This window comes from Sus scrofa, chromosome 18, assembly GCF_054392235.1.
Source record: "Sus scrofa isolate SSC_HxYL_T2T_F1_AM1 chromosome 18, Sscrofa_HxYL_maternal_Yorkshire_Landrace_v2.0, whole genome shotgun sequence".
NCBI classification, from domain to species: Eukaryota; Metazoa; Chordata; class Mammalia; order Artiodactyla; family Suidae; genus Sus; species Sus scrofa.
Window position 1 is genome coordinate 31,213,770 of NC_139400.1, and position 16,000 is coordinate 31,229,769.

The following is a 16,000-nucleotide window of genomic DNA, read 5'->3' on the forward strand; positions in this document are numbered from 1 at the left end:
TATTATAAATTTTAATAAATGTAAGTTACAGTTATAACCTCTATTTTATTGTATCTAAGGTCAGTTAAGCGCTATTTGTAATTTATTTAATATAAAGCCCCAATGTAAGCTTAATATTGCTAATTACTGTGGCATTTCATTCCTTTTATTTTGCCCCTTTCTTGTATCAATTTTCACTAAAATTAAATCTACCTTAAAGACTTTTTCACCCAGATTAAATGAGATAGCTAAAAATGCACTTAGAAGGTGTTCAGTAAACGTGTTCCCTTCACTCCTGAATAAATACACCTGGGTTGGGGATGTGGAGGAAGGAAGCAGATTGAATTAATTTTAGTGACACTGTTATAATTAGGCCTCATCCAATACTTTAGGTTTAACTGTGCCTCATATCAACAGCTTCTGTGTCTCTTTCACAAATACCATCCTCCTTTACATGCACTTCTGCCACTGGGTTCACGGCAGACAAAACATAGCCTTGGGAAGCTTACTTGACTGCTTACAAGTCACTGAACATGGTTTCACCTTGGGGTAAACACCTTAAATTATCTTAATACATTGTATTACTTGTAAAATCAAGATCATCATGCTCCTACCTCACAACCATTTGACAAGGTTATCATGCAGTTCACACGAAATCGCAGACACAACATGTGAATGACTGTATCACCATTCAAACTGCTCTTATAGATTAAGAATATTAACGATTTACTAGAAGTAATCTGTAATACTGAAGGGCATCTCTTTTTGACCCTAAGGCTTAATTTTTTCCTTAATTTACCTAACTGCGGTCTACTTCTAATAGTAAGGAAGGGTTTGTTGTCCCAATGAAGCATCTAATTTGTCTGGGTTCTGAATTCTATTATAAACCCAGCATATCAATACTAATTGAGACAAGGTATATTATGAAATAACTTTTTAAAAAAATCGTCTTAAATGATTTGTAAGAACTAGGGCAGTTCTATGATTGTTGAAGACAATGTACCACCAGACTCCAGAATGTGTTTCTGAAAAATTAATTGCTTCCAGGGCTGGTTGCCAGTTTCCATAGTAACCAGAACATAGACTGAAAACTAAAATATTTAATTTTTTATGATAATGTTTTTCACAGTTTCTTTTCTAGAATGGTTCTTGAGTTAATAATACCCATCAAGCAACTGCAGCTAAAATAAATACTGATCTACTAGCTCATAGCTTGACTGGCATACTTAAGGCATCCTTGTGACACGAAACATATTTCTTTTCAGATTAATTGAGACCAGTAACCAAGCTATTGATCAGACTGCCTCCTGGCTGATTCATGAGTTTTGACATACTTAAAATAGCTATTGTTAACTGGTATGACAGCCAAAAACAAAAACAGTAGATTAAATTAACATGTAACTGATGTTTATTTGGCTAAAGTTCCATATGCTGCAGCTTGTTTAGCATTGATGTTGTGAGAGTCTTGGTAATACTTACAGAAACTTTCATTTAGTTAGAATTAATTGGATCTGGAACAATATTTCAAGTCATATAAAGGTTTTTTTTGTTTTTTTGTTTTGTTTTTGCTGTAAATATCCAGAAGTAAAGAAAGTGACATTTAAAAACATGGCATAACGGAGGCATGGCCTCCATTTTCAACAGAACTACAATTCATTTTTATTTATTTTTTTTTTTTTACAATTCATTTTTAAACTACGTAAGCATCCCAAGGAAAATACTTCCTTCTGAACTCTGCACAAAAATATCTTGTTAAAATTCAAAACATTTTTCCCCCCACAGGCATCCATTAGTCAGTTGCTGTCTGATTTTATCACATTAGAATAATCTTAGATGTTCTTTACACATAAGAGAAGACCTCTAGGTCTTTTTTATTTTTCCCCTCCTTCCTCCCCACCTTAGGCCCTTTTACTAAATTGGGAAAAGGCATTGTTATAAACATTCAAGTCTCTACATCCAGAAGCAGAACCCAGAACGGTGCCTGGCATGGAGCCATCACTCAATAAACACCATCAGGGATCTTAAGTTCATGGGCTCCAAACCTCACCCACTCCCTAAGGCGAGATTCACCAAAATGGAACAAAAGAGTCATAATCACTTCTCACAGAAGTCCCCGATATCTCCGTTAACCTCGTGGTAAACTTCAATTTCACGAATTTAATTTTAATCCACTGTAACATTCTAAACACCCTCAAGCGTGAAACAGCACTGGTAGCCCGCACTTGGACGCCAAACTTCGAGAAAAGCCACCTTCAGTGGGAAAACAAAGCATTTTCTTCATTGTCAAAAAGACCTGGAATGGCGCGACACCGCAGTGCCACAGAAGGGGGACCAAAAGTCAGCTAGCACATCCTGGTACCCATGGCGCGACCACGGCAGGCACCCACCTTCCTGCCCTCGGGCTCCAGGGGCAGTGGCCGGCTCAGCTCTGTGCACGCTTGCGCTGCTGCCGAGGCTCCTCTACAACCCACAAGGGCAGCGGCTGGTGGAGTCCACGGAGAGCCGAAACCCAGAACCGCAGGTTACAGGCAGCGAAGCTTCTCCGTGCAGCTCTGGGCCCCTACACAAGCCCTCTTCCCACGGCGCCCACGTGACGGACGCTGGGCGGTGCCACGCAAGTGTTTTTGATCCCAGCCTTATTGAAACGTTAGCCTGTGGCTTGTTAACTTTACCCAGCCCATTGCTTTCTTCTTAAGTGGCCTTTTCTTGGCTCAATTTCTGCTGCTTCTCCTTGTCAGATCTTCATTTCACTCTCGGCGCTTTTCACCACCCAAACCGTATTGGAGTTTTAGGGGATGGTTGGCTGTTTTGTGGGTTGGGGCAGTGGGCGGCATGGCTCTGCATCTGCTTACTCTGCTTTTACCAGCCTTGGAGACCAGGGGAGCTTCTGACAACAACATAAGTCCATATCTGGTTTTCGTAGTCTACACAAACCACAAAGAAATGACTTTCGTGCCACAATCGTCTGGGTCCCTTCCATGCCTCAATCTTATCCTATCTCCCCCTATAAGTTCTGAAGTTATAAACTCAAAAAATAAATAAGAACAAATCCAATATAGAAGAAAGCATTAGCTTTAGTGGCCAAGTTATTTATTAGGTAGGTGATGTAAACATGGGCATGTCCTTGAGCCACCCCAGTTCCTTGCCCATCTTCCTCCAATGTAGCCTCTCTGGGAATTTCCTTTTCCCTGCCATTAGGCAGTATCACTACCTAATTTTACTAGTAGGGAAATTAAGTTTGCATTGTTACACAAATTACCAAAATTCACCTTTCATTTAAAAATGAGCCTCAGTATGATAATCAAATAATTATGTTCAAGTTTAGTTTATGGAAAATAATATCCAAGCAGAGAATAGTGCAATAAGACAAAATCAGAATGGAACAGAATGGATTGGAAGCTCTAAGTCTGCCTGTGTGTGTGTGTGTGTCCATCCCCAGTGTTTGTTGAGAAACATTTCATAAGGCTTACTAATGATACATTTCGGTTTTGTTCAAATTTTAGAGCTCATATAAGTTAACATCTGTCTTCGATGAGTCAGCACTGCCCAAGGAAGCTAGACCATCTCTTTGACACTGTTAGACAGTGTTTTTCCGAGTCAAGATCCATTAACTTAAACTGATTTTTTGTCTCTGCTTGGAAGTAAAATGTATGGGGGGTTGTGCTCTTGTGTATGTGCATACTAATTAACCTTATGGAAGCTGGGGAGGTAGAAAAGAAAAGAAGGTTGAACTCTGACTCACTGTATCCAAAGCAAAATAAAACAATATCCCCCCCCAATATCTATAATTTTCCCCTGAGATTATTGTTGATTAATCATAAGACTTTTATTTGAAACTGACTTTCCACATTGAAAGGTACGAGTTTGTGTTAGAAGATTCAAACTGAGGCAGCATGCGGCATGCAGAGGAGATAACCAAAGTTCTAAGCCATGATAGTGTTAATCAAAAATTTCAGAAACAGAGACCTAATTGAAATAAGGAGGCGTTTATCTGGGGTTTGTTAGGACTGTAGTCTGGGAAACACAGAATCAAGAAGCACTTGAATTGTGTTCCTCTAGACTACATAACTGGAGGAAGCTTATAAAGGCAAAAACTGCAAACCACAGTTACGGAACTTACTTGTCAAGAATTACAATTGGAGCTGGCAAGAAGTAGGGGTGCTTGATAAGCAAGGATTGGTTGGGGTCTGAAATGGTTGCACAGTAACAAGAGGTAAACTTGAGACCACAAAGTTGTTGCTAACAACTGTTGCTCCAGATATGGCTGGTGATGTCCTCGGTTTGATACATTCACAGCAAATTCAAGTTCTTGTGGTGCAGGGACATGTCTAAGACCAGATCCTCAGTGGCTGCCCAACTCCGTTTTTGTGCGCCTGAACTGTGATAGTTTTCATTACAATTACATTACAATTTTCATTACACTATGAAGAGCTTTTCTGGGGTGAGAAAGGCTAATAGAAAGCATTCATGGACCTGGCAACAGGGAAGGCTTTAGATGGTAGCTGAAGCATAATCAGATTCTGGCATCATGCAATAAGCTGAACGATGAGCCCAGATTTAAAGTGTTAAAGGGAAAGTTCGCTAATAAGAAACAGATTCTGGCAGTTTGATAAATTACGACTTCTGACTGCCGGCAGTTGGAGGGAATAGAGGGCAGACATTCAGAGCCGACTTTCGAAACCCAGACAACACTGGTAAAATCAGCAACAGGTCTCCTACCACGTGCAAAAGGATGCAATACTTGAACACCTGTATCCAGAAATACATAAAAAGTGAAAAAAAAAAAAACAACTAAAACAATGGTTAAAGCAGTGCCCTTGAGGCACACAGCAAGGAAAGGGCCTATTTTAAGAATCTAGTTCAGACTGGCCCAGCAGTCTCCAGTCCCAGACTCCATGAAAAGCCACTTTACTGTCTTAGGTTTTATCAAGTGTTTACTGTAGTTAGTGTTATGCATGTAACAGTATTGAAGGTACAATGGTGAATAAAAGGAAAATCTTAAAATGCCCCTGCATATTCTTTTTTGGAACTGAAGGCTGATGAAAATCAGAAGATACCTGTGATTTTCTAAAGTTGGAAAATCAGAGGGTGGCAGTGATTGGGGATGGTTGATAGAACGACAAACCCCTTTTTAAAGTAAATTGGAAGTAATTGTTTTGGTGGGGCTGGTCCGCGTGAGCCGTCATCACACATGAAATTGTGGGCATCTGCAGGACAGGCAGCATCTTCCTAAGAAACAGAAAGCAATTGTTAGTAGATCAAGTCATCAGTATGATTGGATGAGCATAATAGAGAATCCAAATGGGATACAAACTAGGATGTATAATAAGAGTGAATAAATTCAATACGTTTGTGAAATAATCAACCCTGGAGAAATTCTGAGTTTGTTAGACACATTGTCAAAGCCTCCTCACACCCTTGTTCTGTAATGAGCGTCTTCTGCTAGTTTTGCCCATGTCCACACAGGCTCGTGAAATGGGAAGCAGCTGTTAATGGTTCAGGCCTAGTTAGAGAGCAATTGAAGTGACTCTCTTGAGAAAAGGTATTTGAAAAGTCTCCCATACCTTGAGATTGAGGACTAAGAATGTATGATACAAATTTTACATATTCTACAGCTTGTATACATTAGGACTTCACTTGAATTGTGGTGAACAAACAAGAATGAACTCATATACCAAGATATTGCAAAATCAGGATATGCCGTAGCCTGATATGTTTTCCATGTTCAATTAGTTTCAATTCCAGGAGAAGCTGTTACTGTGAGATTGGGAAAAAATGCAAGAAATACACATGGAGAGAATGAATCTTCACAACTGCTGCAGCTACATTTTCTGGGGTACTGGGAAAGAGCCACAAGAGTAACTCCTCTGTCTCTCCAACAAGGTGACTGGCAAAAAATATTGGAGCATTTGGAGATATGCTGGGAGCATACTGGACCATATAGAAATAGGGAAAAGGTACTTTTTGTATGATGTCTCAGAAACCCATTTTTGAAGCGAGAGTACTCTCATGGAAGCCACATACCTGGTAGGAGGACAAATCAGAAAAGTTACTTTATTATTATTTTGTATCAGTACTTTAGCCCAAGGGCTGAGTGATTTACAAAATTACCTACTAAGAGGCATAATCTCTAGCCTCTACTAACTGGTAATATAGAAGGAAATATGGACATATAAATGTAACCTAAGTTTATTATGGTACTCTTTAGTAGATACAAATGGAAGTATGATGCAGAGAAATAGAGCTGGTATAAGGGAGGTAACCTTTGGCTTTGTTTAGGGGATGGGAGTTGAGACAAAGCTTGACAGTGGAGAGACAGTGAAGCATAGCCATAAGACTATTCCACAGATGTTTTAAAAAATCGTCATATCTGTAACTGAATTCTTTTTACTCAATTATTTATTTACTAATTTATTCCTGCATTCTCTAGGTGTGTTCAGGGAACCAGTCACCCAACAAAACTTCTAAACTGGAAACCTGGGCACTGTCGTAAATTCTTCCCTTTCCTTGACCCCAGTCATCAGTCACCATCACCTTGCAATTTCTACTTCTTCTTTTTCAAACATTTTCTCTTTCAAGGTCCCATTGCCACTACTTCATTTCATGTCTTCATTATCTTTTGATCATAGTTTGTTGACAGCCAGCTAATTGAGTATTCTTTCTCCAGTTTTTTTTTTTTTCCTATCTTTCCCCCACCTAACCACCAAGATGGTTTCTCTAAATGTAAATCCAACCATTTATATCCTCTGTTTAGAAGTTTTACTAGCCATTTAAGCCTTGGAGCCTCTCAACACTCAACTACCATCTAACCTCTTCCTACTTTGCCATTTTCATCATTTAAATTACATAAGACAGCAATATTAAATCCCTTGTAGCCATACAGATGATTTTCTGTCTCTCTTTATTCTACATTTTTATCTTAACATCAGATATCAACTATTGCATTATTAATCATTAATTATGAAACTGCTAATAATCCTGCATATGCTTTAGCCCAAAACAACCAAATATTTCAATATAAACTTTGTAACTCTAAAATAAAAATAAAGTACTATGAACACTTTATATTTTTACCCTGGTTAATCTCACTTTACCAGTTCAATCTCCATCATTACAGCAAAGAACTTTTTCAGATCTGCTTATGTTTTCTCAGGAAATCCTCAGAGAGGCAAAAATATTCAAATTCTAGAACTTTTTTTGTTAAAGTAATCAATTGATATTCTCTAAAGTGAATAGAAAAAGATCTTCTAAACCCAGGAATTTGCAATTTTAGCTACAGCCCTGGAACTCACCAAATGTGTGGACACAAGATAAGTCACTTCACTTACCTTGATCTTATTCTTATCTACAAAGTATTGAACAACATGAACACTAAAAACTCTTTTTCTCTAATTATATGATTCCAGTAGAGTTGGCAAGTTTGCAAGACCAGGAAAAAATCCAAATGAGTTGATGAAGTCTATTCTGTTGCTGCAAAACAAATTCCAACTGACCCTTAAACAACACAGGTTTGAACTGCCCAGGTCCACTTATGTACGATTTTTTTTTCAATAGTAAATACTACAGGACTACACAATTCATATAGTACACCAGTACGATCTGTGGCTAGTTGAATCGGGAATGTGGAGGGCAGACTATAAATTAGACACAGATTTTCGACTGCATGGAGGATTGTTCAACGGTCAACTGTACTTGTAATTTAAAATAGTCCTTTTGTTTTGCTAAGAAATTTATGGATTCAGCATTTGGGGAAGGCTAAGCAGGTGGTTTGACCACTGATCTACACATGGCACCAGCTGGGAGTGAACAGGGCTGAAGTATTCAAAGATGACTTCTTCACTCATGTATCTGGCACTTCAAAGATCCTTCTCCTGCTCCATTCTTTTTCTCTTTCTCTGGCATCACAGTCTCCATGGTCTCTTTCCATATGCCTTGGCTTCTCAAACATAAAGGTTTTAGTTTTCTTATATGGTTGCTGGCTTTCCCCACAACAGGTGTTCCCAGAGACCCAGATACAAGCCTTTTAATGATCAAGCCTCAAAAGTCTCAGAACATCACATTGCCATCAGGTGAATGGATGCATATAACAAAACAGAAAATGACTCACAGGTATAGAAAACAAACTAGCAGTTACCAGTGGGGAGAGGGAAGGTGGGAGCAGCAAGATAGGGTAAGAGATTAAGAAACACAGACTACTCTGTATAAAATATATAAGCAAGAGGATATGTTGTATATTACAGGGAAATATAGCCATTATTTTGTAATAACTTAAATGAAATATTATCTATAAAAATACTGAATCACTATGTTTTCTACTTGAAACTAATATAATATTGCAAATCAAATATTTTATATATATATATATATATATATGTAAGAACACATCATCACATTGTCTGTTTACACTGGTCAAGCAAGTCATTAAGGTTAATTCAGAATTAAACTGCAGATCTTTTAAGGAGAATAACAAAGAATTCATAGTAATCATTAACAAGGGCATAATCCAACAGTGCCATTTTTCTAACTCTATTACATTTTTTTCAGTATTCTACTTCTTAGGAGTCTAGAATTCCTGAAAGGAAAATCATGTATTTCATCCTCAAGAGTGCCATGCAAAACAGGTAAAAACAAAACAAAATAAATAATGGCAAAATAACATGGGATAAAGATGCTCAACAGCAGGGACAGCTGTGTAATGTCTATTTTGATTACACTTTTTTGCTGTCTTCTATAATTTGTAGAAATATGTGCATACCCACAGTGAGCTATGGGTGCTCTCAATATCAATGAACATTAACTTTTTTGTTTATGCACATTTGTTGAAACTGAAAATATTTTAAGTCACACATTGCTGCATCCCATCAGATTAGAAGAACCATAAATGGCTCTTTGGAAATATATAAGAACAGAAGCATATCGAATCTCAAAAAGAGTATTCTTCAAATTACTAAACCTCCAGAGACATTGCTGAATTCTCTATGAATTTTTTTTTCTTTCTGATGCACCTCTTCCTTGATGACTAACACAATGCAAACTATGCAGTTGGGATTTTCCAGTCACTTGAGTTTGTTCAAAGTATTTACATTTCGTGGTGACTGGTGCTCCAGAAGTAACTGCAGAGATTTTTGGATACACTGACACAAAGTTTTACAAAACCTAGCCCTCTTATTTATATTGTGATTATTCATTGCCTGAGTTTGGACACAGAGAAGAAACTGGGTGGGAGAGAAGTGGGAAACTCTAAATGAAATAGATCTGTTTATTCTTCTACAGAATTGATTCCACCAACTAAAATTTTAAAGGGATGCAAATACATGAGCAAATTAAACCAAACAGTGGAAAAAACCTCCAAACTTCAGGATGAAAACATTTTATCATGATCAGCTCTATGATTATATAGCTATATGCTTCCTCTGGCATTTCTGTTATTTCATAAGAAAAGTGTTGACTTTATAAAATGTATGTTGTTGGAAGGGAATCTGATATGCTGGAAGGATCAATCATTAAGTTATTTCAAGAACCACCATGTTATTTTTCCACAAAAATGCGTAACTGAGAATACAATCTCTTAATCTAATAAACATTTCTATAGAGTTTTCAAAGTCATAATGCTTAAAAAAATAGTAACCCTTATTGCACCAGTAAAGTTTTGTTGCCTTCAATCAGGGGCAGGTGTAATCTGATATAAAGAACACTGAACTTAAAGTAGAGGTAGTGAAATCCAAAACAAATTTATGAACCAAACAGAAGTTTCCTTGTTTATGAAATGAGGATGAAAAGACTTTCTGGAGTTCCCGTTGTGGCTCAGTGGAAATGAACCCGACTAGTGGCCATGAGGATGCGGGTTTGATTCATGGTCTGGCCCACTGAGTTAAGAATCAGGCATTACTATGGCTGTGGTGTAGGCCGGCAGATGCAGCTCATATTCAACCCCTAGCCTGGGAACTTCCTTATGCCTCAGGGGCAGCCCTAAAAAGCAAAAAAATTAAAAAAAAAAAGACTTCCAAAGATATTTGTACAAGGAATGTCATATTAACAAAATATATATAAAACAAATATATATAGATATGCACACATATACATACATATAGGTGTTTAGATATTTGTGCATGGATAGATTATCTAAAATGTATATATAATGCTCATGTATACATAAAGGTGAATATATATTTATATTTGTAAATGTAAAAGAGAAAAACTAACGTAGTGTTGACACTTAAGCACATTAATAGCAAAAAAAGTGACAGCAATTATCATCACTAATGTTTTATGAGAAAGAAGGTAACTCAAAAATAAATAGAAAGATAAATATCAGTGTCTACTATAGTTTATGAAAATATCACCCTCATGGCTTTTAGTTCACTGTGGACCAGTGAAATCTTCAAGAAGGACAGGTAACACAAAAGAAATATTTTACAGTTAATAGATTAGGTTAATTGTACAAGACATCAGAGTTAGTAAAAAAGTCAGAATCTCATTGTTTCCACAGCATTGTAATCTTTTCATGAATTTATAGCTTTTCGTTCTTACAATGGACATGAGGCATTATCATTGCAGCTAAGACTTACTATATATTCCATGAGGAGTATAATTAAACTATAATGTATTAGGCTATGATCAGTGGGAGAGAAAGATTGAATTAATATTTTCAATGAATTCACTTGACAGTCATAAAACTACCAATCATGAAACTATAAACAAAGATTTATATTGTTGGACTTTGTTCTGGGAATTTTTGATTCATACTTTGAAATGTATTAATTCTACTTCATTACCTTTATACTTCTTTCCTGCTGTTTAAGCAATGGGCTGCCTACACAAATTAAAATCTGCTTCAGACAAGAGGTTGGTTTATGTTTTACTTGTGTTTTCATTACAGAGAGTATTGGAATTCTAAAGTGAATTCAAGAGACATAAATAAGATATATATATATATATATATATATATAATTCCCAGCACTGTAGCTCCAATTAGACCCCTAGCCTGGGAACCTCCATATGACCTAAAAAGAAAAAAAAAAATGGACAAAGTACCCAAATGGCCATTTTTCAAAAGAATATATACAAATGACCAACAAGTACATAAAAGGATCTTCAACATCAATATTGATTGGTAAATGCAAATCAAAACCACAATGAAGTGTCACTTAGTACTCACTAGAACATGATAATTGTAAAAGTGGAAAATAACGAGTGATGAGCATGTAGGGAAACTGGAAGCTGGGACATCACTGGCGAGGATGTAAAATTGTTTAGCTGCTTTGAAAAACAGTTCTCTGCTTCCTCCAAAAGTTAAATACTTCACCCTGCAGTTCCTAAGTATATAACCAAAATAACTAAAAACGGGATTCAAACAAGTAAATGTACATGCATGTTCACAGCAGTATTATTCGCAATAGCCAAAAAGTGGAAACAGCTCGTGTCAATAACCAGATGAATGGATAAACAATATGTGTCAGATACACACAATTGAATATTATTCAGCCACAAAAAGACTAACATTCTAATACATCTACAATATGGATGAAACCTTACTTAATGGGTAAGTGGTTTTACTTTGGAGGGATGAAAATGTTTTGCAACTAGATAGAGGTAGTGATACAACACTGTCAATATACTAACTACCACTGAATTGTCCGTTTTTAAAGTGATTATATATAAATTTCTATTCAGCGAACTATTTGAAAACATAAACTATAAGGAAATATTGTACTCATACAATATTTTAATTCAGGAGTGGGGAAACTACAGCACTTGTGCCAAATCAAGCTTACCACCTGTTTTTGTTCAGCCTTTGAGCTAAAATAGTTTTCACAGTTTTAAATGGTTGAGCAAATAATACAAAATGTCATTAAAAGTACTAGTGTGATTGCAACTTTGTTAAAACTTGGAGGAATTTTTCCACTGTCTGTTCCTTGGGTATTGAAAAAAGATGAAAACAATCTTCCGTTTATGAATCTGTTGCTGCCACCTTCTGAAGAATATAATGTATGATTTGGACCCAACTGAGGTAACATGGTCTCATGAAAAGATTGAAGAAAGGTATTGGAGATCTGGATTCTAATTATAACTCTGACATACACTAAGGGGTGTGAAATTTGACAACATAATTTACTTAATCCTCAGTTTTTCACATGTAAAAGGAAATCCTAGCAATATCTCAAGGTTTCTGTGAAAGATAAGCATAAAGTATGTAGAATTCACATCCTATAGTAGACATACAATACAACACTCATTTTTCAGTCATGCATGGGACAGATAATTTTTTTCTTTTAGATTTTAGAAACAATTTTCTAAATGACTTCTTGGATTAATAGATATATTGGCATATTGATTTTTTTTAAATAGACTTTACTTTTAGAGTAGTTTTAGGGTGATGACAAAATTGAATAGGAAGCACAATGAGTGTCCATATACCCACTGCCCCCCAACACATAAATTCCTTTTTAAATCATGTAATAGAAAACATTTTAATAATTACAGAGCAATTAATTATAGTTTTCTTTCATGATACAGGCCCCTGTTTTTTCTCCAGCACTTTTCATCTCCATAGCATTTTTCCATTAGTGAGTCTAGAAAGAGGATGAGAATCTTAAGCCTGCGAGTAAGACATTGAGGACTCAATACTATTTCCTCTGGCTCTAAAGATAACTGATTGCACTATGGGAGTGCATTGCCTCATTTGATGGTTCCTTCATCAGCAACAAGGTAAACCAATTGTGTTTTAATCCCCTTATGCAGAGTTTTGCAGAGATTGGAGTGGGAAGGTAAAGGAAATTTGTTTTTTGTTTTTCCTTCTTTAGACTTTGAGTTTCTTGTTTGTGAAATCTATAGTTGTGTAATCTCTGAGGTCTTAGTCTTTCGGTAACCTTCCTTGAAGACTCGGACTTGCTGCAACTTTGATACCACACTGACCTTGTCATAACCAACTCTTTCTCTATGCCAATCCACTCTGTTTCTTATATTATGCCTTCCTGGCCAGACTTGATTCATTCTTTCTACCAACCTAAGTGTTATAGGTAGTTATCATCATCATCATCATCTAAACTTAACAGTATTTAATATTTAATGACTACAAAGAATGACAGGTATTATAACTATGTCTTGTACATTATCTAATTTAATCCTCAACACCTTATGAAGCACATATTAGCACCATTTTACAGATGAGTAAAGTGAGAATTTGACAAAGTAACAGTGAATAGCACATACAAAATTAAGACTAGTTCTACTTTTGCTGCTCATGCTATTACTCTTTCACGGATATGACGAAAACAATTTACTCTGGATCCAAAGATGCATTACTTAAATAAGTAATGGTGGCTTAATAATAATAAACTCTTAGAAGAACAAAACTAGGAGATCCTTACTCTTTCTGAGTTCCTCAATTGGTTAGTCTTTACTTGGTTTCTTTTTCCTTTCCATCTCACCATATATATCCCTTCACACACAATTAAGTTTATTCTTTTGCATCTCATCCTCCTGCCATTAATTACCACTCTTTCATGACAAAGTATGTATTGAACCCAGGCTACAAAATAGTTGATGGACAGTGGGTTGATGGGAGTATTTGTTAAATCCAGTTTGATTTAAAAATAAATAGGTTATCTGAATAATTTATATCAGTCTAACAGGAAAAAAACTTTTTTATTTTAATTATAGTAGGTTTTTCACCTGGTTGTAGCCCTGGGTTTATTTTATTCCATTTCATTGGGTAGTGAGGAAGTTCAACTGTTTTTTATAGACTTTGACCTTGATCTAGTCCTGAATTTCTCAACCCTGGCCCTATTGATATCTTGGGCTATTTAATTCTTTGCTTTTTGTGAGTGACAGGCTGTCCTGTGCATTATAGTATGTTTAGCAGTACCCCTGGCCTTTAGATTCCACTAGAGAAATTAAATTTCATTAGCATTCTTGCTCTCAGTTATGACACTCCAAAATGCCTCAAGCGGGGTTAAATAACCTCTAGTTGAGAAACACTGGTCTAATCTATTATTTAATATGTCTGGTTGATTCCCAGTCACCACCTTCAACAAATTTTGAATTTATAGTTGAATCTGGAAAACTTCATCTTTTACAAATTCTGGAGATTATTTGTGGCATAGCCATGATCTGAATCAAATTGAAACATTTTTTTTAATTCTTCTGATTTTCATTTATGAATCTTTTTATTATCTTTGTCTCCCCTATTTTTTCATGTAAGCACTTGCAGCATATGGAAGTTCCCGGGCTAGGGGTTGAATCGAAGCTACAGCTGTCAGCCTATGCCATAGTCACAGCAACACCAGATACTTAATCCATTGAGCGAGGTCAGGGATTGAACCCGCATCTTCATGGACTGTATGTTGGGTTCTTAACCCACTAAGCCACAATGGAAACTCCTTTATCATATTTTTAAAATTTTGATTTCTACTCTCTGGTAGTTGTGTTCTGCTCCATATTGAAAACAGACTTATTCTAGTTATAGCTAACAACAACAAAAAAAGACTACTGAATTTCTATGTTGCAAAAATAACTCATTCTACTGATGAAGATATTGAAATCTAAAAAGATTAATCAATTTGTTTAAGGATTGATAACTAACTTAAAGCTAATCTGACAAAATCTTCTCCATCTACATGCTATAAATACATTTTATTCAATGCTGAAACTCTGGATTTCTATTACCTTGAGTTGATATTTGTAAATATCCATTGTGATACACATTACTTATAAGGCTCTTTTACTTGATAACTTGACTTTACAAAATCAGTAACCAATTCAAATATATCCAATGACTCTCTAAAGCAAATCAAAATTTCTTATTCATCTGAAAAATCATAATATCTGAAATAAATGTAGTCTGATTTTGTAGCCTATTTTCTGTTGCATTAATTACAATGCAATTTCTAATTAAATCACGTATAAAACTATATTTTTATATTTTCTTCATTTAGGAAGAGACTATAATAATTAAAACTAAATTACAAGTAATTGAACCATGATGACTTGTTAATGACCTCATCTTATGCCACTAATCGTTTTGTGTATAAAATATAAACACCAAGTCATTATGTTATGCATGGAAACTTTATCTTTTGTTTTAAGTTTTATGTTCAGAGTCCCATCAAAATAGGTGTCAACACTTGTACTGCATTCACATTTTAGATTTAAGACTTTTCCCAATGTGAGTCACTTAAAATACAAGCCAGATCACTGCCACAGAAATAAAAGTCTCTGTTAAACGAAACAAAAAGACGTGCCTTGAAAAATAGCATAATCTTCTAATCTCTATGCCATGGTAATCCTGTGCAGTCTGCAATCATTGGCAATTATTGCATTTTTACCCTTGGAGAAAGGGGACTGAAAACATTTAATTTGGGATTTAATGTGAACGGAATACCAAACAAGTTCTGCCTGCTATCTGGGCTTAACTGATTTTGAAGGCTATAAAAAAATTGTTTTTAATTTAAAATTGTCCTATGATATTTTTTGTCAGTGGCAAAGATATATTTTCCCATATATGTCTTCATATAACTATATAATAACTATATAACTATAGTTAACTTCATATAACTATATAATAACTATATAATTCAATATTGGTATTTATTGAGGGTCTCCAGTGTTTCAAAACTGTACCAGTGACTTTAATCCTTACCTAGCTATTCCTTTCAATGGTGAGGAACCTATAATACTACCATTTTTTCAACAGGATACACTGAGCTCAGGGAGAGTAAATGACTCATAAAAGCTCACAAAGACCAGTTAAGAAGCAGAGTCGAGATTTCAGGCCTTCATAACTTTTTTGCAGCACACTACACTGAAACACTTCCTTTTCTATGCCAATAATTAAACAATAAAAAAAACTTTCTAAAAAATACCTACATAAAATATATATTAAAATAATATACATAAAATATGTATATATTTTTATGTATATTATTTATGTGTATTATTTAAATATGTATATGTATATACACACACTTTTAAAACTTTCATAGAAAGGGATATTTGAGAAAGGTCTTAAAAAATAAGTATG

The 16,000-nt window shown here is 35.5% G+C and overlaps 1 protein-coding gene across 9 annotated transcripts in view; it reads right to left on the bottom strand.

Annotated features, from left to right (window-relative positions):
- The window catches only part of LOC110257598 (uncharacterized), a 755,702-nt gene that overhangs the window by 268,432 nt on the left and 471,270 nt on the right, over positions 1-16,000 (bottom strand). For 7 of the 9 annotated variants that reach the window (XR_002340440.2, XR_014834361.1, XR_014834363.1 and 4 more), the window contains one exon: positions 1,614-5,208. The exons of 1 other annotated variant lie outside the window; for it this stretch is intronic. Coding sequence is in view for 3 of the 8 variants with exons in the window: in XM_085005946.1 (XP_084862072.1) it covers positions 5,047-5,208 (162 nt within the window). In the remaining 5 variants the exon portion in view is untranslated. Of the gene's footprint in view, positions 1-1,613; positions 5,209-16,000 lie in introns of those variants that run through there. One more of the 9 variants, XM_085005945.1, reaches the window with a different exon arrangement.